This window comes from Arvicola amphibius, chromosome 10 (genome assembly GCF_903992535.2).
Source record: "Arvicola amphibius chromosome 10, mArvAmp1.2, whole genome shotgun sequence".
Lineage (NCBI taxonomy): Eukaryota > Metazoa > Chordata > Mammalia > Rodentia > Cricetidae > Arvicola > Arvicola amphibius.
The window spans coordinates 63,666,562-63,688,825 of NC_052056.1; the positions used below are offsets into that span (position 1 = coordinate 63,666,562).

The window sequence follows — 22,264 nt, forward strand, 5'->3', positions numbered from 1 at the left end:
CAGGTTTTCCCCCATTAGCCTAATAGACTGTCCTGTATGGTTGCCTCAAGTCCTGTCCTATTGTATGGACAGGAAACCCCAAGACCCACTAAAGGAAGTGGCTCACTGGATTCCTGTTTGTGTTCACAGCCTTCCGTGTCTTTCACGAACATGTTCACTAGCCTGCTTTTCCCCCTAGCTAATGGCACACTCCTATTCTTCATAGTGTCTCACTAGGAGTAGCTGGGGGTGGGGGATGGCTCAGCAATTAAGAGCACTGGCTGTTCTTCTACGGAACCTGTGTAAAAATCCCACGAGCCACATGGTACCTCACAACTGTCTGTAACTCCAGTTCCAGGGGTTCTGACACCCTCCTTAGCCTCTTCGGGCCATGTAGACATGTGGTACACAGATATACATGCAGGCAAAACACCCATACACATAAAATAAAAAAAACCCTTAAAACCAAAAGGAGTGGGTGGTATAGTGGGGCTCCCACGGCTGGGTACCTGTGGCCCTGTCTCTGCAGCCTGTCTTGTAGGGCATCCAGAACAGACCTGTTCATTCATGCAGAGATTAAGGGAAACATCAGATCCCTTACAGCGCCCATCCCTGACCTTTAATTAGGTGTGGTGACGCTCTGGAAGCTGCTCTTGCCATAAGGACTGCGACGTGGTTAGTTTAATCATTTCAAAGGCTGCTCTGTTTTATTGTGGCGTAAAATTTGGAAGTCTCATATTAAAATGTACAATTAAATGTAACTTGAATAAATTGCTGTAGGCCAAGGAGAACTTTTTCCTCCTTCTCTTTCTCCACAGCAGCCCCATTCCCTCCTGACTCCCATGTGCCAGCCGTTTGCCTTTAGACTCCCTCGGCTTTCAGGGAATGGAATGCTGGACTCTTCGAAAACAAATGTTTCAGAGGCCTTTGACACGCATGCCACTTGGGCTTGGGCAATTCTTCAGGCTGATGTGACAGGACAGTAGCCTCTAGAGTGGTGGCTTGTGACCCCTTTGGGGGTTGAACGACCCTTTCACAGGGCTCTCATATCAAAGATCAGATATTGTGTATCAGATATTTACATTACAGTTCATAACAGTAGCAAAATTACAGTTACGAAGTAGCAATGAAATAAGCTTTGTGGTGGTGGGGGTCACCGCAAAGTGAGGAACTGTATTAAAAGGTCACAGCATGGGGAAGGTTGAGAGCCACTGCCCTGGAATGATGGACTGAAGGCTGGACCAGCCATCATCACCTGCCAGGTGTGCAAGGGCCTCATGTTCCTGTTAGCTGTTCCAGTTCACCCCCTCCCACAGCGGCCTTCTCTAGAACAGGCTTTGCTCCTGTCTGTGGTACCCCCACCCCATTCTATTCTCCAGATGCTCAATTTCTTTTAAGCCTCCTGCAGCTTCCTGTTTCCCCCTTTCCTTTTGTCTTATTATCCTGACTGGACCACTCCTCTCTCCCCAGTTTTGAACCCAGATGCCTGACTTACAGGGGACTGAGACTGTCTTGAGTTTGGGGTACCCTGTGCTCCCTGTTTAGGGGTGTTAGTATCCTGGAGTAGGGACTGAAGATCATTCCAGCTTGTCTTTGGGGACTCCTTGCAGAGATTTGTCAGGCATTTTGTTCTAGACCGTGAGTCCTGGCCATCTTTGTAAGGCTACCAGGATGATTCACCCAGGGAAGATGGCATCACTGGTCACTCCCAGACCCACTTGGGAAACACTACAAGGACGCTTGGAGAATAGGGTCTTAAAAATGGAGAATCCAAGGAATGTTTTCTTCACTATAAAAATCACGAGGCGGCATCAGAAAAAAATGTGAAAAAATATGACAGACAAAATTATAGGGACAGGAATATGGCTCATGTTCCTGTCACCTGAGACAATCTAGCTTTCCTCAAAAGTTTGGGCCATACCTGCTGGGTGAGGGGACCCCAGAGCTGACTAGAGCAAAGAATGGCTTCTCTAGTTTGCCAGGCCACTGCCGAAACAGGTGCCAGAATGCTTTGCATGATTTTCTGTGGTCTTGGTTTTTTTCTTAATAGTTTAAGGAAGGACTAGTTTTGATTTTACAGAATATCATCTTACTATTGCAGTGATGGATCTTAACTGTCTAGAACATAATTTTACCAGGGGGCTACTTTGTGTATTCAAATACATGTAACACACAATTTATTATTTTCCTCAATTTTTACCATGATAAAATACATATAAAACTTAACAGGTTAACTATTTTTAAGTTTTATTTTTTTAAATTTTACTTTGGTTAATGTTACTGAGGGTGGGGCTGGCAGCCTCGGACAAGTTTGTGGGGTTTCTTTCCCCTTTACATGAGTTGCAGAGAAGGAACTCGGGTCCAGGTCTCAAGGCGCGCAGAAGTGACCTTGCCTGCTGAGCCATCTTACCAACCCATCTTTTATTTTGTCTGAGGCAAGGTCTCATTATGTAGCCCAGCCTAACCTAACCTCGAAGTAGCAATCCTTCTGCCTCAGCATCCCAAGTGCTGGAATAATAGGTGTCGATCGCCACACCCAGCTTGCCTCAACCATTTTTAAATGTCCAGTTTGTGGCATCGAGTGCACCATAATTTTGTGCAGCTGTCACCATCGTCCATCTCCGGAAAATTTTCAGCTCCTCAAACTGAAGCCCAACCCATTGTCAATCCCTACCCCCCACCCCACTCCACAATCACTTTGTTATACACTGTCTCTGGGAATTTAACAAATGTGTGTGTGTGTGTGTGTGTGTGTGTGTGTGTATCCTTCCTAAAAGTGAAAGTGCACAATATTTTTTTGAGGTTGGTTTCCTTCTCTCAGTAAAATTTCCATATTCCTTTTCTTCTTGAAGCTGGAACAGATTCATACACAATTTTATTTGTACCACATTCTATGATCTGTTCAATAATTCATGTGCTGTTGGGCTTGGATTGTTCCCACTTCCGGCTGTTCAGGTTGCTGCTGCTGTGACTATGGGCGGAGAAGTTCTGCCCTGGGGCATGTGCCCAGAGGAGGAATGGCTGTATGATGTGGTCCTTCTCTATGTAACATTTTAGAAGTGCTGTCCTGCCCTCCGTGGTGGCTGTGTCATTTTATATCCCTGCCATTATCAAACAGTCACCGCAACTTGTCCACATCTGTTCTGACACATTATATTTTGGGTCTTTTTCTTCCTCATAGTAACACTTGCGGGGCGTGTGTGTGTGTGTGTGTATGTGTGTGTATGTGTGTGTGTATGTGTGTGTATGTGTATGTGTGTGTGTATGTGTGTATGTGTATGTATGTGTGTATGTGTATGTATGTGTGTGTATGTGTGTGTATGTGTGTGTGTATGTGTGTATGTGTGTGTATGTGTGTGTATGTGTGTGTGTGTCCTTATACTCTAGTTTTCACATTTGTAATGCAGTGGTGTTGGGCATTCTTTTGTAGCTTTATTGGCCACCTGTGTGTACTCCTTGAAGAACTGTCTGTCCGGATCCTTTGCCTGTTTGTTTGGGGATTGCTTTCTCACTGTGAGACACTCTCCCCTCCACCCACAGCTCTGAGCAAACATCCTCCTGGAACACCCATGACTCTGCAGTCACCATCATGAGCAGCACATGCCGGGGACCCGGACACTCTTAGGAAACTCATCTCTGGAGAAACACCACTAATAACTGGGTATGGATGGGGATGAGTCTGGGAGTTGTCGCTGAGGATTTTAAGGAGGTGACTGTCCGCTTGTTTGTCCCATTATCATTATTCTATGTATTTTCAGTATTTCAGGCATCATGCTTTCAACAAGAGCATGGTGCCTGGTGCAGTCACGTGTTACACATGATGTTTCTGTCAATAGTGAGCCACGGATATTCCAGTGGTTCCCTCAGATTGTATCTCCCATGGTTTAGCCTTCTAGGTTTGTGCAAGCAGTCCCTGATGTTGACAAGTGATGAAATCCCCTGACGATGCATTTATCACAAGCATCCTTGCTGCTGAGAGATGGGCAGCTGTACTTCATGTACCCCAAATTCAGCCCCTTTGGTACAAGCAAGGGATGATAAAGACACTTCCTCACAGGCTGCCTGTGCTCTTGGCTGCTGAGAACATCAGCTTTAGGGATAGGGAAAACTGAGGAGATTCAGGGCGCTCCCACCTATTCAGCTACTGAGTGACGTCCTGCACTGTGGGTCTCACATCTAATTTGTCTTCTATCTCTGAGTCAATCAGGCAAGGCAGGTTGCTGTTGAAGCTCATCGACTTCACACAATGGAACAAGAAGGCTCAGAGACGGAGGGTGAGCCCTTGCAGAGCTGAGATTTGAAGCCATGGGAACCAAGAGCCCTCTCTGCATCAGGGTCCCTGTTCCAGACTGTTGGGACCACACTGAGTGCTGGGTTAATGTTCACAGCCTTTCCAGGTCCCTCCTTCTCCACTATACAGTTTTACTCTGTCTATGGGCATGCTGAATTCTCTGTCCTTAAGAATCATCGTGTGCTGTGAAAACAGCCTGTGCGAGACTGATAATGTCTCATAGGAGGGCTCTGGGTGTGACCATCAGGGCACTGCGATGGGGCAGAAGCTAAGGGCCTGAGTTTGGATGCCCAGCACTTATATGGCAGTAGGGTATAGCAGCATGTGCCTGCAATCCCTGCGCTTTGGAAATACGCCTGGGGCTTGCTGACCAGTTTGGTCTATCCAATCAGTGAGCTTTTGTTCAAATAAAGATTTTTTTCTAAAATAAATAAATAAATAAATATAAATAAATAAATAAATAAATATTAAAAAAGGGCTCAGCAGATGAAGGAGCTTGCTGTCAAACCTGACATTCTGAGTTAGACCTACCCACATGGTAGGACGGATCCACCCACGGTAGGAAGAGAGAACTGCCTCTTGAAAGTTGTCCTCTGACCTTCATGTATGTGCCCAGACAAATAAAGAAATAAAATTGAAAGATAAATAATAGGGTGAAGAGTGATTGGTGAAGATGCTTGATATCATCATCTGACCCCCACGTGCAAGCACACACATGTGTACATGCACACACATACTCGTAACACACATATACCATGCATAAACCGTAGCACTCTGAACCTTCCCTCAGGACCCTGCTTTCTGCTCCTGCCTACTTCTTCCCACACCGAGGTTTCCTGGTTTCACCACACCCCAGTGCCTGGCCATTTTCTCCGTTCTTCCCCATCCCCTCCTCCCTTACTTCTGCTACTCACTGTAGCCTCCATAAAAATTAATTGTATTTATTTAATTTATTATAATCTTGTGTGTGCGTGTGTGGAGGTCAGAGGGTAACTTTGCAGAGCCAACTGTCTCCTTTATGTGGGGTCCAGGATCAAGCCCAGGTCGTCAGTCTAACCAGCTCTACTGCAGCCTCTTGCTCTCTGTCTGTCTGCCTCTTTTTCACACACACAAACACACGCATGCACATGCGCACTAAAGCATGTGTTTCAGGAAGCTCAGACTCCATCTTCCTCCCATCCCTTTAATGTGGAGTCTATTTTAAGCCAGGGCGCTGGCAGGCTCCAGATTAGGTACCATTTCTGTGCAATAACTCCCCACTACCTACTGCGTGGTGCTCTGCCCTTGTGCCTTCCTCTGAGTCCAGATGTGGTTTTAGACTCCCTTGGGAAGTCCACAGTGGGCTCAGCTTTGCCCCACAGCTATCTCTTCCCTCATCATTCAGCTCTCTTGATGACACTGGCCAACCACTCAGTTATGCATGCCTACATCTGGCTGATGGCCTTTACACTTTTTAAAAAAAATAATCACTGACAGCACAGACTGTCAATGGTCCCCTAAAGGCCATTCACTCCCCATTCCACTGTTGTGAGAATCTTGCTTTGTACATGGTGCTTGGCCCAAGATTACATTCCCCTTGCAGACAGGAGCAGTCACGTGACTAAGCTCTGGCCGGTGGGGTATGAGTGATATTAAAAGAGTGTGGCGTCTAGATCATTTCCTTAAAGAGAAGGGCCAAAACCATGCAGTAATGGCGCAAGCATTTAATCCAGCACTCAGGAGGCAGAAGCAGCAGATCTCAGTGAGTTCGAGGCCAGCCTGGTCTACATAGAGAGTTCCAGGACAGCCAGGCCTGTTACACAGAGAAACCCTGTCTTGGAGAGAGAGAGAGAGAGAGAGAGAGAGAGAGAGAGAGAGAGAGAGAGAGAGAGAGAGAGAGAGAGAGAGAGAGAGAGCGCAAACCTAAGCCTAAGTGTCTATCTCTTTTCTTGTCTTTCCTTTGCTTTCCTTTAGCAGAAATATGAACGTGAAGGCAGGTTGTTCAGGAGCAGCTTATAAGGTGATAACCATGGCCCGAGGATCAGCTGATGACATCACCAATGTAGCAAAGCCACCATTCCACATTTGGATGGAAACACCACCATGATTCAGCACTTGCGATACTGGCTTCTGTGGTGACGGTACCCCAGCAGCCCTGCTTCAGCAGGACCTCCGTGGCTATAAACATTCCATTGCCAGACTCCACCAATTGGCTATGCAAGCTACCTATCAATGCTTCACATCTGCCCAAGCTACTACCGGCATGTGTGTCGTGTTTCCCCACCCCATGTCCTTTAGTAACCCACACTCTACACGGTCACCAAAACTATCCATCTTCCACATCAGCCGTTCTTCTCCTCAGCATCAGCGATTTCCCAGACAGCAGAGTTGTCTGTCTGGGGGCTGTCCTGTACATCACAGGGCTTTTCACAGTGTCTCTTCTCCCATCCCCCAGATGCCAGTATCCTTTTCCAAATGAGGAGAACGAAAATGTATTTAGACACTTCCAGATGTCCCATGGAAGCCACCACGGCACACTGATCTGGTCACACACCCCCAGCTGAATGTTGCTGCATCTTACAGAATGCATACTTGGCGACACTCTTCCTGTGCTGGCCTTCCCCCCACCCCTCCTCCCGGATGGCGATTCTGCTTCTGACATGACCCTGCTCTAGGAACTGCTATTCTGTTTCTCACACGCAGGGTATGCTTACTGTGCAACACCTCTGTGCCTTTACAAATGCTCTTGATTCTTCCCAGAATGTCTGAATTCCTCCTCATTCCACCAGGTTCAGTTCGAGCGTCAGCTCTGTGGGAAAGCCTTGTTCCATGGTCCTCAAAAGCCCCATGGTTCTGTGTTTTTACTCTTGAACTTGATTGTTGAGGTGTTTGAGTTCTCTTAGCATGAATTCATTCCTGTGTGTTAACACCTAGTCTGAGACCTGGCACAGGGTTTGTTGAATGAGTCCTGGTGCTTAGAGTGGCGAGGGGTGGTGAGTCCAACGGTACGGGAGAGACAAGGGCTTTGATAGAGTGAGCCCATTCATGGGCCCTTCTCATGAAGGTGGCCTCCAGGTGAGAACAGGTGTGATAATATGGTCCCTAAATGGGACAGAGTCCATGGGTGGGGATTTCAGGAAGGCCGACTTCAGTTTAACAGATGGCAGGATAGAAATATAACTTTATTTATAGTCAGGCAGTGGTGGCACATGCCTTTAATCCCAGCACTTGGGAGGCAGAGGTGGATCTCTGTGAGTTTGAGGTCAGCCTGGTCTACACATTGAGTTCCAGAACAGCCAGGGGTTACATAGTGAGACCCTGTCTTAAGCAAACAAAACACGAACAACCTGTATCTATGAAATCTCTTCGAGATTCACAGGTTTGGGCCTCAAACTAGACTTCTGAGAACAGCCAGGACCATGAGTAGCTGAGAACCATAAGCCACCCATGGGGACCTTAGAGGCCCCATGGCCATTGCTGCCTCAGAGATGGCGAGAGGGACCATGGTGAGGGGTTGGGGGAGTTGAGGGGCCCTAGAAGGAGAGAGGTGGAACTGCTTTAAAGGCTATTTAAAGGGAACACTGGGGCTTTGTTCTGTCCTCTGACTTCTGGGGGGGGGGCATGATTGACAGTCAGTAAGATTGTTCCCCATAGGCTGAGGTGTAACTGAGGAACAGTGTTGCTCTACAGAGTGGCGATAATGTATCGAGAAGCAACTGCTGCCTTGCTATAGCCACATTGTCATCTGTAGAAAAGCTGAAGCAAGGGCCAGGAAAAGAGCTGTGCAGGGCTAGCAGTGGGAGTGGCTCGTCATCACACTGTTCCCCTGGGAGGGGCCTCCTCTGGCAGCTAGAGCCTCAACTATCCTTACCCCCAGTGTGGGGTTTCCTGCAAAACTTTGTTGTTGTTGGTTTTTTTTTCTCTTGGTTTTCCGAGACAGGGTTTATCTGTGTAGCTTTGGAGCCTGTCTTGGAACTCACGCAGTAGACCAGGGTGGCCTTGAACTCACAGAGATCCTCCTGCCTCTGCCTCCTGAGTGCTGGGACTAAAGGTGTGCGCCACCACCACTTGGCTTCCTGGATGAATTTTAATTCTTTTGGTCCCTGTACATGGGTCCAAGTCCTTCTTTTCCCTCCCCGGGTTTCTGTCTTGAGGAAGACAGATGTCAGACATTCATTCTGAACACTCTTGAACACAGTGGTACATTCACCGCCATTGTGTGGGAGTGAGACGACCCTGGCAAACGGCTTTACACCTCTTGCCTGTGGTAGAACAAAGCAGGCTGCTCTGTTGCCCACAGCCTCGCAGCCTTGGGTGCTCGCTGTCCTTTTCATTTTGTCACTCTATGGGGAGATCCATGGGATGACAAGGCCATGTGGTAGGGTGCCATGAGGGGTTTCCTCCACAGAACAGAAGCTGGATCCCAGGTCCTGGCTGCCCCATCCTTCTTTCTCCTTATGTGTGTGTGTGTGTGTGTGTGTGTGTGTCTGTCTGTCTGTCTGTCTGTCTGTCACTCTGTCTCTCTGTCTGCCTGTGTGCCTGTGTGTCCGAGAGAGAAAGCTCATGTGCATGAGATTTGTTGTGTGAGTCTGGGCACTAGCAAACCGCGGCACGCGCACACAAGCCAGAAGACACCTTTTGGGAGTCGTTCTCTCCTTCTGCCTCGCTGAGGGAAGGCCTCTTTCATTCCTGTTCTGTGGCAGCTCCAGGCTGGCTGGCCTGGGAACTCCCAGGTGACTCTGCTGTCTCCTGCTCCTGTCTTGACTTAGGAGGGTTGAGACTGCAGGGGTGCAGGCAGCTTTTTAAATGTGAGTTCCTGAGTTCCGTGGATCCATCTCCGGCTGTGGCGAGGCTTATGCCGTAAGGACTTTGACCCACCGAACCATCTCCAGCTCCCCTGTACCCATCTTAACCAAAATAGATCCGCAAGGGTCTGAGGAAGGGTCAGACTTCCTTTGAACTCTTCAGCAAACCTAGCCCTTCTGGTTCTCCCCCACGGGATAGACAGAAAGTGTGCCCTGAGGCCACAGGGCCTAGGGCGGGTGAGTCAGACTTTTCCTTTTAGCTGTAATGGGTCTCACTTGTTGGGGGCTGACTGGGCACCATGTTGCTTTCCCATACTTGAGGAAACGCAGGTGTAGGAGGATGGGTAGGGCACCCAGGGTGGTCCTCCTGCATGTCCTGGTTACAGTACATCAGCTACATGTTATCTATCATGAGAACCAGAAACTTGGCACCCGCTCCCCATGCCAGCATCCTACAGATGGCTCTGCTCATACTTCTTGTCCCTTCCAGTGCTTCTGGTGGTTCCCCACGGCCTGCAAGGCCACACACACAAGGTATCCTAGGCTTCCTCAGCTCCATCCCAAATCTGGGCTTCAGACAAACATGACATTTGACCAAGTGCCTTCCTTGTTCCACCTTGATGGTTTCCCTTATCCACTCCATTGTGTTTCGGCACCATGCCCACAAACGCTTCCTTCCACCCTTACCCCGAGGACTGCTCTGTCCTTCATACTCCGCCACCCTCTGTTCACAGTTCTCCCACCACAGAGCCTGTCTAAACCGTGTGGTGTTTTTATCTGTCGAAGTCACGCCTGTCTGAGCAATTAGTCCCCTGGCAATATGAACAGCACAGAAGCCACAAATTTGGATCCTCTCTCTGCCCCTTGATGTGTGACCTCTGGGCAGTCAGCACCGACCCGGGTCTTGTGCTGGAGATAATGACATCATTTGCAGTATAGAGAACCATCGACAGACCCTCCGTCACCCCTCCCCATGGAAGGTGATATTTGGCAATGTCTAAGGACATTTTCTGTTGTTACCACTACACAAGTGATGCTGCTGGCTTTTAGAGGGTAGAGGCCAGAGATGCTCTTGGGTGTCCTATCGTGCAAAGCACAGGGCAGCTCCACACACACACACACACACACACACACACACACACCACCCAGCCCTGAACATCGCCGTAGTGTGATTGAAAACAGGGTGTAGAAGAAGCAATAGAGAAACGCAGCCCAGGTCCTCCAGGGCATCCATCCGTAGCCTTGCTGCTCGGACGGCCATCCTTACTGTGTCCTCTGTTGACTACAGCTCTCAGCACAGAGCCAAGCACCCTGGCTGTGTGTAGGAACTGGGTGAAGGAAACAGGACACGCAAAATGTTCTTATTTTTGAAGGTACACAGGCAGGAAGTTGATGTTTCTGGGTTCAAGAGGTGGAGGCTCCAGGGTGAGGGGGGTGAGAAGGGAGGAGTTCTCCTGTGGGCTATTAGTGGAAAAGGAGGCTGGGGCCGGAGAGCTGGGGCTGGGGGTGTGGTGGCCGAGCTCTCGGGCTCCTTGTTTAACAGCCAGGACACTTACTTGTCTCTGGCCATGATTCATGGTGCCATGGTGAGGCGTGATTCAGGCTGTGGGGCTTGAGCACCCAAATGACTGTCTCAGTCATAACCTGGCACTTTTATGTCCTACTTTCATGGCAGATCTCAAAGCACCCTGCAAACATTAATTAAGGCTCCTGGCGTTGCACCAGGTGCTGGGTGCAAACACCGCTCTCGCCGCTTGGTGGAGAAGGTGAACTGAGCCAAGTCGCCTTCAGTCTCTAAGTGGTTCCTGCTTTGTTTGAGGGTCACGAAGCCCCTCCCCAACTGTGACACCCCTATTTTCTTCCCCAGAATCTCTCTGAGGGGGGACACCTTGAAGAGAAGCAGTATCTTGGTTCCCTACCAGGGTAGGGGCAGCAGGGCAGGCTCAGACTGTGGAGCCGAGGTGGGAGGTGTGGAGTCTCAGTCACCACCTCCATGGCTGTCACAGTCCAGGGAAGATGGCCTCAAAGGGACATGACATGCTGCTTTTGGAAGAGGCATGGCGGAAAAAATTATGTTCTTCCTTGGAACTTAAAATAAATGTCTTCTCTAAAATGTTAGCAGTGGCGGAATTGGGTGAAGTATCTGAATATTCCCTATATTGGTCTTGCATATTTTCTGGAAAATAGGAGCTATTTCTATATACAAAGTTTAGAATTAGGGGGGGAGGGAAGGGAAGAGAGGGGGAGAGGTGAAGGAAAATGAGAATGGACTCAAAGGCCACAGAAAACAGGACTCGGACCACCCCTGGGCTGGTGCCTCAGGCAAGTACAGAGTCTCAGTCACTCAGACTCAAGAAGTAGCAGAAAACCCCCTTTCCAGCGTCACAGTGGATACAGAGTACAAATTCGGAGAAGATGGGGAAGGGCGGGGCGGGGGAGGGGGGGAAGAGAAACTTATTTTCCAATTCAGTCGATGAACACCGCTTGAGCTTGAACGCAGTTCCCTGATGATGTGCCCAGAGTCGGGTGCCCCGCCCCGCAGGCCGACACTGCCCCCTGCGGTGACTCACGAGGGGATATTTAAATGACAGGGAGGACCCAGAAGGCAGGCACTCATGCTGCAGCCTTGAGCCCGCCAGGTCCTTCTTCTCTCCTCACCGGCTCCCTCTTGTTGACCCGGCAGCCGCGTGGAGCTGCTGGTAAGTGAGTGCCAGCCCTTCCCTCCTGGCCGCGCCCCACCTCCCGGCTGAGTCCAGAAGGGCAGGGCTGGCTCATGCCTGGGATGCTCTGAGGACCTGGACAGGTACAGCCTGCGCAGGAGCTGGGAGAGCCTGCCCCCACTGCTCCGGTCCCAGGGTCTAGCTATGTATCTTGATGCCCTGTTTGTTTCCCTTGTCTTTATGGTCTGTGGAGTCAGCTTGGGGTGCAGCCGGGAGAACTTTGACATGCAGGGAGTTAGTTGAAAGTTGACTGAAGTATGGGGTTTACCTTTTCCAGGACATCAGATCCACAAGGGTAGGAGTTTCTCTTAGGTTTCAGCTGTTGGAACCTGTATAATTTCTTTTCGCCTGAGGTGGCTGCTTATAGGGGCCCTTGCACAGAGATCTGTCCAGGATGGTGCACTTTGCCTCACGGGGTTTCTGCCTGGGAGAAGTCAGCTCTCTGTCATAGATTGACAGGGTTGCCCGCTGGACTCCAACAAATGTGCAGTCTCTCTTTAGGAATGCCAATATGTAATCCAACTATGGGCTTAGATGTCCAGATTCTAGCTCTGTGTGTGGTTTAGATGGTCCCGTTCTGGTAACCTAAAAGTATCACAGGGGAGCTGATGAGTTTGGGAAGGAGTGCCTGGAGGTGGATTTGTGATGAGAATTGGGTGCTGTGTGTCTGTGTGTGTGTGTGTATACATATACATATATATGTACATGCATGCATTCAAGCATATATGCACACATGCATGCACGCATACGCACATGTGTATATGTACACATGTATTTATGCATGCATGCATATATGTGCATATATACATGTATGTATATGTGCATGTATGTGTATGTATGTATTCCAGTGCTGAGGATCAGGGAGCTGACTGGGTGGGTTTTAATCCCATCCTTACCTGAGTCTCTGCCCACACACATAGGAACCAACTGTGGAAAAGCAGAGGCTTCTGGACCTTCCAACCTGAGCCATTCTACCTTTAGGGCCGAATGCACTGCCCCAGCACAGACCATGACTCCCATGATGACACATGTGCTCACTGAGTGTTGCCTGTCCCCGCCCCCCTCGCACCCCGCCACCGTCATCTCTTCCAGGGTAGCTTGCTGCCATTACTATAGCAGGCAGCTCTCAGATGTGCGGCTGCCCCCCCTCTGTGACTTGGAAATTTCCTTACTGGGTCTTTTTTTCTTTCTGCATTGCCTGAACATCTGGAGTAAATTCAGGGCCAGACAGTCCAATTTTGCTGTGGTCGTGAGTCAGCTGTTGGTCTCAGCAGGGACAGTGGCAGGGAAGGCACGTGAGAGGGTCATGGCCAGGAAAAGCTCTGAGAAGACCCCACATCAGGTAGAGGGAGACCTGTCCTGAGGCTGGGGGTGGGGGGCACTACCCAGGTTAGCTCTGCAAATGGAGGATGTGAGGCATGGGTGGAAGTAACCCCAGATGTGCAGCGATGGCAGATGTCACCCAGACTTCGTCCTGCCAGCACACACACGAAAGCTGTGATTACAGATGAGAGTTTGCTTCCTGCCTCCTGACCACAGTAGAGCCACTGAAGCTGCCCGTGCCGGTGCCTGCCTTGGCTGTGGGATGCAGGACAGGGTTGCTTCTGAGATGTTTTGATCGGAGGCCACACCATTTTCCGCTGCTGCAGACCAGTGATACACTGGGAAGGAGCCTCCCATTGCTACACTGGGAAGCAGCCTCTGTCCTGTACTCTGTGACTTCTTATCAAAAGGCCCCACTACTCGACGTCTGCCTTGGTGTCGGCCAGTTTGTGCTCTTCCAGCTCTTGCCTAGCAAATTACAGCCCTGCTCTGGCCTCTGCAGGAAGCCAGGCTGGGGCCTGCTCCAGGCTTGGGAGGGTCCCCACAGAGGGCCTGGGGAGAAATTGCTTTTCCTTATTTATTCTCTTTTTCAAAAACAAAACAATGAACAATATTTTGGCTTTGAAGGGCCCTGGAGGATGGGTTGTGACAGTCTTACTGTGGGATTCCAGGGTTCGTTGTGTCTGGTGTATTAGTGTTCCTAAATCGTAGGCTATGTGTGCTGAGAATACCAAATTCAACCCTTCTGGTGCCCCCTCCCCCACCCCGAACCTTCTCTCCCCTCGTCCAGGTTACTCCGTTAACCCTTAACAACACATCATAAGGGCAGCCTTGTGGGATGAGTTGGAGGAGGACTTGGACTTGGCTAATAATACTGGATGGTGGAGGGTCATTGTATATTGGCCAATCGGGTTAGGGGGAGGGACAAGGTTTCTCCCTCCCTCTCCCCCACACTGTCCCAAGGTGGGAACTCACACAGACAAGGCCCTGTCTCATGATGGAGTCCAGAGGTTCACCAGGCTCCATGTTGAGTCTTCGATTGCCTGTGTGACCTTGGGTGAGTCCTTTCTTCTCTACGGACCCATCAAATGGTCTGACCAGATGACTTCAAAGGGCTCTTGTACTGGTGCTGTCCTGGATTCCATGAACTAGCTCTGGAAACAGCTTCTAGGCTCAACTAGTACAAGCGGCAGACTCCAGGTGGGGAGGCAAACCAAGTGGCCTGTCTAGAAGACAAAACAGCCTTCAGTCTCTCCTATTCCCGTTCTTTTTCTCTGTTCTTGGTGACTCAATAACACAGGCTATGAGCGTAGTCTAGACCATATTCTAGACAGTTCTGAGTGTGGTCTGTGTGCACTGGAGTTGGAGTTCCTGTGTGTGTGAGTGTAGGCCTTAGCCCAACCTAGAGGTTAGGTGCTGTGGGTGGAACCCCCAGAGATTGGATTTTGCTCAACGACGAGCTAGCAATAACCAGCCTCACTTTCATTGGGAACCCACTTTGGTCCCAGAAACACATTAGGTCCCTTCACAGTCGTAGTAGTAATGCTAGGAGATCAGATCTAGTGTGTGTGTGTGTGTGTGAGAGAGAGAGAGGGAGGGAGAGAGAGAGAGAGAGAGAGAGAGAGAGAGAGAGAGAGAGAGAGAGAGAGAGAGAGAGACAGAGAGAGAGAGAGAGAGAGAGAGAGAGAGAGAGAGAGAGAGAGAGAGAGAGAGAGAGAGAGAGAGATTCAGAGGTCTGACCAGGTCCAGCATCTCTGATTTCACACTTCTTAGACCGTGCACCCAAGAGTAGCCAGACTGAGGACAGCACAGGTGGGGCTGGGCAGTGCAAGCCCAAACCTGGCCTCTTTGGCTTGGCTTAGGGTCTCACTCCTGAAGAGGCTTTGATTAGGAAGCCATCTTCAGTGAGTGTCACAGCCATGCAATAAGGTCCTCTTTGTGGGCCTCCGTTCCTTCGAGTGCACTGGGCAGGGCAAGGGAGGCCCTTTAGGGTCTTCTCAGGTCTTGGATTGTGTGAAGATACAGCAATTAACTCTTAAGATTGTACTGCCAGGGAAACTTCTGAAACATGCAGGCTTGAGAGAGTTAAGATTTTCAAGCCCTGGGGTGCAAGTGGGAACTAGCCAGGTGGCTCTTCATGGGGAAGAGGGGACGGGAGAAAACTAAGTCTTCATTTTAGGTTCCCTTTTGCCTTCAGCAGAAACAACACTAGAGCTATAAGGGCTTTGGAAGCTTTTCCAGAAGGGAAAACCAAGGCCTCAATATCTGCCTCAACTTGGCTTGCTAATGTCAAGACCACTGTAGAGTAGGTGTCTCCTTGGATCTCTTAAAAAGTCTCACTTTAGCCAGGCGGAGGTGGCGCACGCCTTTAATCCCAGCACTCGGGAGGCAGAGGCAGGTGGATCTCTGTGAGTTCGAGACCAGCCTGGTCTACAAGAGCTAGTTCAAGGACAGGCTCTAAAGCTGCAGAGAAACCCTGTCTCGAAAAAACCAAAAAAAAAGTCTCACTTTGTGGCATTGGAATAAGGAGTCTCTTTCCAGGGAACACTGTGCTTAGGGAAGATGAACAATGGTACGAATCCAAGAAAGCCCAGCTCCCAAGCAGAGACAGACGTCCAGGGCTTCAAAGCTAATTATGTGTTCGCTTGTGAGTCACAGGGTGTTTCTGCAAAGAGACCTACAGCCAGCACCCTGTTCAATCGTTTCCACTCCTGGGGAGGGGCTGCGTCCATGTCCAGGTGAGCCGTCCCTCCTTATGTCTGTCTGCCCAGCTTTTCTGACTACATGGGTCTGGCTGACGCCAGGTGTCCCCCCTCCCCAGGGGCTGGCCCAAATGATTGAGGACGCGCTCAATGCCTGGAGGAGGAGGCTGTAATTAGGGCAGCTTTGAGGGCCTTTAACTGCCATTGTCACGGCTGCCAAGCAGCACTGGGCAGCGTGGGCTATTAGGCTGATGTCGGCTCCTTGAGGCCAATGGCCATGGCCTGCAGCACCACCGAGAGTTTAAAGTCTAGCCCCAGGCTGGCTTTGAGTGCTGCATCTGCAGGAGTAGGGCACCTTCATGGTGCTCTCTGCAAGGGGTCAGGAGCACGCAGGTGGGAGAGGCGGGGCTCCAGCTGTCACAATCACTGGAAAACTGGAAACAGCTGCATGCAGCACTGGGTGGGCCCAGCAGATGGGGGAGGATTTATAAAAAGACATTGGGGATTCTTGAAATATTTGTTGTGCTGAGTGTGGTCCATTTTAGACAGCAATGCCTGTTCCCACAGGGAATTATCTCTTTGGTTTTCCTCCTAGGCTATAAAGTGTCTGCCAACCCTTCCACCACCACACCACCACCACCACCACCACACACACATACACACAGCCCCAGAGTTTGGAGTCTTCACGGGGCTGGCTTGATATCCCCGCCTAGCTGGGGAATTGGTCCTCAAGGGAGCTGCTTCCTACAAGAAAAGGCAACAGGCAGGGCTTCCAGGTGATGGCACATAATCACTCTCCATTACTTGGGCTATGACATCATCCTTGGAGCTGGGCAAAGGAATATTTATGAAAACTTAGTAGTTCAGACTCAGGCAGGGGTGAGTCTCAAACACATCTACCAAGGGGATGGACAGACACAAGCCCTGACTGCCCAGCCTCCTGGAAGATGGGTGGTTCTCACTTCCACTCTCTGGGACTCTGCCACGGACCCTGAAATCTTAGCCATGGGCTGGGCATCTGCAGTCTTCTCCACTGACTGCTTGCTCGGGGTGGGGTAGGAATCGTTTCTTCATCTCAATCTAAAAGTGCGCAGCTATGCTTGAACACAGAGCTTGCTGCCTCGGTGAGACTGCACACTGTACTCGGCTGTGCCACAACCCAGGCACGCTGGTATTGGTCTCTGGCGGTTCCTCACACTCTGGAAAGGCTTGTGGATTCTCTCTGCAGCTCCTTCAGTGGATGCTTGGATGGTCTATTCCTCTCACCAGCCTCCAGGTCATTGGTTCTCAAAAGTAACAGTGATGGAGTAGCAACGAAAATAGTCTTGTGGTTGGGGTCACCATAATGTGAGGAACTGTATTAAAGGGTCCCAGCATTCGGAAGGTTGAGAACCCCTGATCTAGGAGTTCTTTAAGAAACCAGTTTGTCAGCCGGGCAGTGGTGGCGCACGCCTTTAATTCCAGTGCTCAGGAGGCTGAGGCAGGTGGATCTCTCTGAGTTCAAGGCCAGCCTGGTCTACAAGGCTCTAAAACTACAGTGAAACCCTGTCTTGGAAAAAAAAAACAAAAAAAGAGGAAACCAGTTTGTCATTGGCTTTGACGTTCAGAGTGGAACCATGCACAGCACAATAAGAAGGGGCCTGATCTGGAGCTTTTTAAAAAATATCTTATTTATTTATTATGTATATAATATTCTGTCTCTGTATATGCCTGCAGGCCAGAAGAGGGCACCAGACCCCATTACAGATGGTTGTGAGCCACCATGTGGTTGCTGGGAATTGAACTCAGGACCTTTGGAAGAGCAGGCAATGCTCTTAACCTCTGAGCCATCTCTCCAGCTCCTGATCTGGGGCTTTTGAGTAAGACCAACATCCCTTCCCCGCCACACTCCCTACTTCCCGTTAGCTTTTGTTGCAGCGTTTTCTTGTTCTTGCCAACACAAAACCTGACATTTTGGAAATGGAGTCATTTCTTTCCTGTGCTCTCTTTGCGTGTGTGTTGTCAGGGGTGGGGTGGGAGGTGTGCCCTTGTGCCTTTGGGTACACATGCGGAGGCCAGAGGTCAACTTCACGTGCCTTCCTCGATTGCATCCCATCTTAATTTTCGAGCTAAAGTCTTCCACTGAAGCTAGAGCGCCTCTGTTCTGCTAGGCTGGCTGTCCAGCTGGAGAGCTCCCAGGATCCACCTGTCTCCACTCACCCAGCCCTGGCTTGACTGAGCTCTCTGTGCCTAGGCTTTTTAATTAATTTTCTTAATTTTTTTTTTTTACAAGGTCTCACTCCGTAGTCCAGGCTAGCCTCAGGCTTGCAGAAATCTTCCTGCCTCAGCCTCCTGAGTAGTAGCTTGAGTCACTATGCCTGGATCTGTGTTTCCTCTGTGTAAAAAGTTTTCTCTCTCCTTTTGGACCTGACTCGCTGTTTAAATGTGGTCCGCATCTTTACCTGCCTCCTAGACTTTTGCCACCAGACTTGAGTGGCCATGCATACTTAGGCAAGTCCTTCATCAAAGTTCAGCAGACCAGAGTTAGGAAAGGCGGAGAATAAATGAAAAGTTGAAGGCTATGTGGGTGGGAGATAATAATAGGGTGTTTCACGGCTGCTTTTTGATCAGGGAATGAAAGGGGTGTAGGAAGCCTAGGCCAGGGTGGGGAGCTAGGCTCAGGACCCCATCATCCCAGGGCGCCAAGAGAAGCTACTGAGTGCCCTCCCCCTTGTCCAGTGTGTGCCTTGACTGCCCACTGACATCCCTGACTGTCATCAGTTTTGTCCCTTGGGAGAGGCACTGCATACCACTCAAAGTTCTCACCTGGAAGCCTGGGGACCGGAGCCTTAAGACTGGAGCCTCAGTTTCCCTGCTGCCTGCCTCCCCGTAAAATCATGAGCGGTGGCAACTCCTTAGGCCTCAGGAGTTAAAGGCTCCTTTGAACTGTGGACAGAGCTCATGGCCTTTCATGTCTATACAAAAAAAAAAAAAAAAAAAAAAAAAAAAAAAAATCCTTGGTCCCTTGGCTAAGCCTGCCAGACTAGAGACACGTGGAGGGCTTGCTGCCTTCAGGGGCCCATAAACGTGTACTATGGGTAAACTGGGAACAAGGGCGTGCATTAATACAGCCATGCATAGGATGCCCTTTGAGTCAGTTCTCCATCTAACCCACACAACAACCCCAAGAGAAAACAGAGGTTGTCTCCCCCACTTAGCAGTTGGGGAAGCTGGAGTCTGAGGCCTGAGCACTCTCATTCAAGGCCAAGCAGTACCTCCAATACCCACGTAGGGAACTACACCCTTGGCTCTGTATTTAGCATTGGCATAGGTGACTTCAGACCCCAAGCCTTCCGTGTATTTGGCTCCTGCGCCTGAGGAGACATCTGGACCCACTTATACCCTTCAGCTTTAAGTGCGTCTTTGTTTTCAGGGGCTTATTCCAGGCCACCCAGGGTTTTCCTGTGGGAACCAGGACTTGCACCAGGAGCCACACCCTAGGCATCAGCCGAGGCCCAGCCCCCTCTTCCAGACAGGCAGCCTGTGGTGCAGACAGTGGCTGCTTATCAGGAGATGGCTTGGATTAAATCTAAATGAGGCACATGTGGACAGGCTGAGAAAGGGCCAGGGTGGTGTTGGTGGCGATGGGCTGGTAGGGAGGGTCAGGAGACAGGGCAGGAAGAGCTACTTGGGGTTAGTGTTTCCTCCCTCTGCTGGGTCTCACTGCCCCATCCTGTAGCCCGAACATCCCAGGCTCAGACCCTATTGATAGACTGACTTATTTTCGATGTCTTTCTGGTCCTTCCAACCAGGCCGTGTTCTGCCAGCCATGAGCTGAGAGCTACAGAGGTCATATGGTACAGTTCCTCAGCGAACTGAAGAGGGGGCGGGGAGATTGTGAGAGTCACAGGTGGGGGAGGGCCTGTCATGGACTCATCACAGCTGCGGAAGACCTGTGCAAAATCAAGCCAGTCCACATTCCAGCATGGGTTTGGGGAAGGGCTTGTGAGCCCCCACCCCTAGCCGAAGAGCTATTGAAAGTTGAGTTTTATTTAAGGGTGTGGCCCCTGGCAGGTAGAGTGGCTGGCCCCACACCCGTGTGTATATGAGCAGCACAAACTGGACTCCGTGGGTTATTTTTAAAACTAAAGAGGTCATGAATTGGAATGAGGTGAGTAGAGAGATAGGTGGGGAGTGGATCCAGGAAGAATTAGGAGGAGTGAAGGGGGCGGGAATAAGATTGAAATACAACATATGTATGCACAAAATTTTCAAAGAATTAATTAGCAGTATAATACATATTTAAGGATACAGTTTCTGTCTTAGCAAGCCACAGGAAGTAAGTTAACACCCTTAAAAAGCTTGTTGACTAGGAAAGAGACGGATAACTGCTGCCTCAGTTTAGCTGGCTGTGACCTGGCGGTGGCAGGGCAATGACCTGCACAAGGGGCACAGTGGGTGACTAATACCCACTGATGAGGTCTAGAAGACCTCTGAATGATGACTGGACTTGAACTTGACCCAGAAGCATGAGGCTTGAGTGAGTACAAGGAGCTTTTGGGTGAGGCGATTGCTCAGGCAAGGGTGCAGTCGTGGGAAGGCCAGGGGCTCTCTGGCCAAAGCAGAGAGAATTTTGAGTTCCGTGTATGATGGTGGGGCTAGAAGCCATGATTAAAACGGAAGGTTGGTGACCGTGACTCACACAGCTTCTCTCTCCCCACACAGGCCATGTCACTGAAATATTATCTCCTCTTGCTGGTGGGCTTCCAAGTCTGGGCTGCAGGCTTGGCCTACTATGGCTGCCCTAGTGAGTGTACCTGTTCCCGGGCCTCCCAGGTAGAGTGTACAGGGGCACGGATTGTGGCAGTGCCCACGCCTCTGCCCTGGAATGCTATGAGCCTGCAGATCCTCAACACGCACATCACCGAGATCCCGGAGACCCCGTTCCTCAACGTCTCAGCCCTCATCGCCCTGAGGATGGAGAAGAACGAACTGTCCAACATCATGCCAGGCGCCTTCCGCAACCTGGGCTCGCTGCGCTACCTCAGCCTGGCCAACAACAAAATACAGATGCTGCCTCCTGGTCTCTTTCAGGGCCTGGACAATCTGGAATCCCTCCTTCTGTCTAATAACCAACTGGTTCAGATCCAGCCAGCCCAGTTCTCCCAGTTTAGTAATCTTAAGGAACTCCAGTTGCATGGCAACAATCTGGAATACATCCCCGAAGGTACCTTTGACCACCTGGTGGGCCTCACCAAGCTCAACCTGGGCAAGAACGGCTTCACCCACTTGCCACCTAGGGTGTTCCAGAACCTTGGCAACCTCCAGGTGCTCCGGCTGTATGAGAACAGGCTTTCAGACATCCCCATGGGCACTTTTGATGCTCTTGGCAACCTCCAGGAGCTGGCCCTCCAGGAGAACCAGATCGGCACCCTGTCCCCTGGCCTGTTCCACAACAACCGCAACCTCCAGAAACTGTATCTGTCCAACAACCACATCTCGCAGCTGCCCCCTGGCATCTTCATGCAGTTGCCCCAGCTTAACAGGCTCACGCTCTTCGGCAATTCCCTGAAGGAGCTCTCCCCGGGAATCTTTGGGCCAATGCCCAACCTGCGGGAGCTTTGGCTCTACAACAACCACATCTCCTCCCTCCCCGACAACACCTTCATCAACCTGCCCCAGTTGCAAGTTCTGATTCTCAGTCACAATCAGCTCAACTCCATCTCCCCAGGAGCCTTCAATGGCTTGACGAACCTGCGAGAACTGTCCCTCCACACTAATGCGCTACAGGACCTGGATGGAAATGTCTTCCGTGCCCTGTCCAATCTGCAGAACATCTCCCTCCAGAATAACCGCCTACGGCAGCTCCCCGGCAGCATCTTCGCCAATGTCAATGGCCTCACGACCATCCAGCTGCAGAACAACAATCTAGAGAACTTGCCCTTGGGCATCTTCGATCACTTGGTGAACCTGTGTGAGCTTCGTCTCTATGACAATCCCTGGAGGTGTGACTCAGATATCCTCCCACTTCACAACTGGCTCCTTCTCAACAGAGCCCGGTTGGGGACAGACACCCTTCCAGTGTGTTCCAGCCCAGCCAATGTCCGAGGCCAGTCTCTCGTCATCATCAATATCGTCCCTGGGCCCAGTGTCCAGGTTCCTGAAGTATCTAGCTACTCAGAAGTGCCAAGCTATGTAGACCCTAATCTGTCAGGGTCACCCAGCTATCCTGACACCACCTCCATTTCCTCTACCACAGAGATCACCACTGCTGTGGAAGACTACACAGATCTGACCACTGTTGAAGTCTCCGATGACCGCAATACATGGGGCATGACTGACGCCCAGACGGGGCTGGCTATTGCTGCCATTGTGATCGGCATCATTGCGTTGGCCTGTTCCCTAGCTGCTTGCATCTGCTGCTGTTGCTGTAAGAAGAGGAGCCAGGCAGTCCTGATGCAGATGAAGGCTCCCAATGAGTGTTAG

At 50.4% G+C, this 22,264-nt stretch overlaps 1 protein-coding gene across 1 annotated transcript; it reads left to right on the forward strand.

The window, feature by feature from the left end:
* Nucleotides 1-11,679: 11,679 nt before the first annotated feature.
* On the forward strand, nt 11,680-22,264 carry Lrrc15 (leucine rich repeat containing 15). The gene is made up of 2 exons (XM_038346698.1): nt 11,680-11,753; nt 20,504-22,264. Exon 2 carries the CDS (start codon nt 20,507-20,509, stop codon nt 22,262-22,264), a length of 1,758 nt encoding a protein of 585 aa, XP_038202626.1. The 5' UTR covers nt 11,680-11,753; nt 20,504-20,506.

What these genes read in the sequence shown, in the direction of transcription:
- Lrrc15 (XM_038346698.1), top strand. Translation starts at nt 20,507, where the DNA reads ATGTCACTGAAATATTATCTCCTCTTGCTGGTGGGCTTCCAAGTCTGG.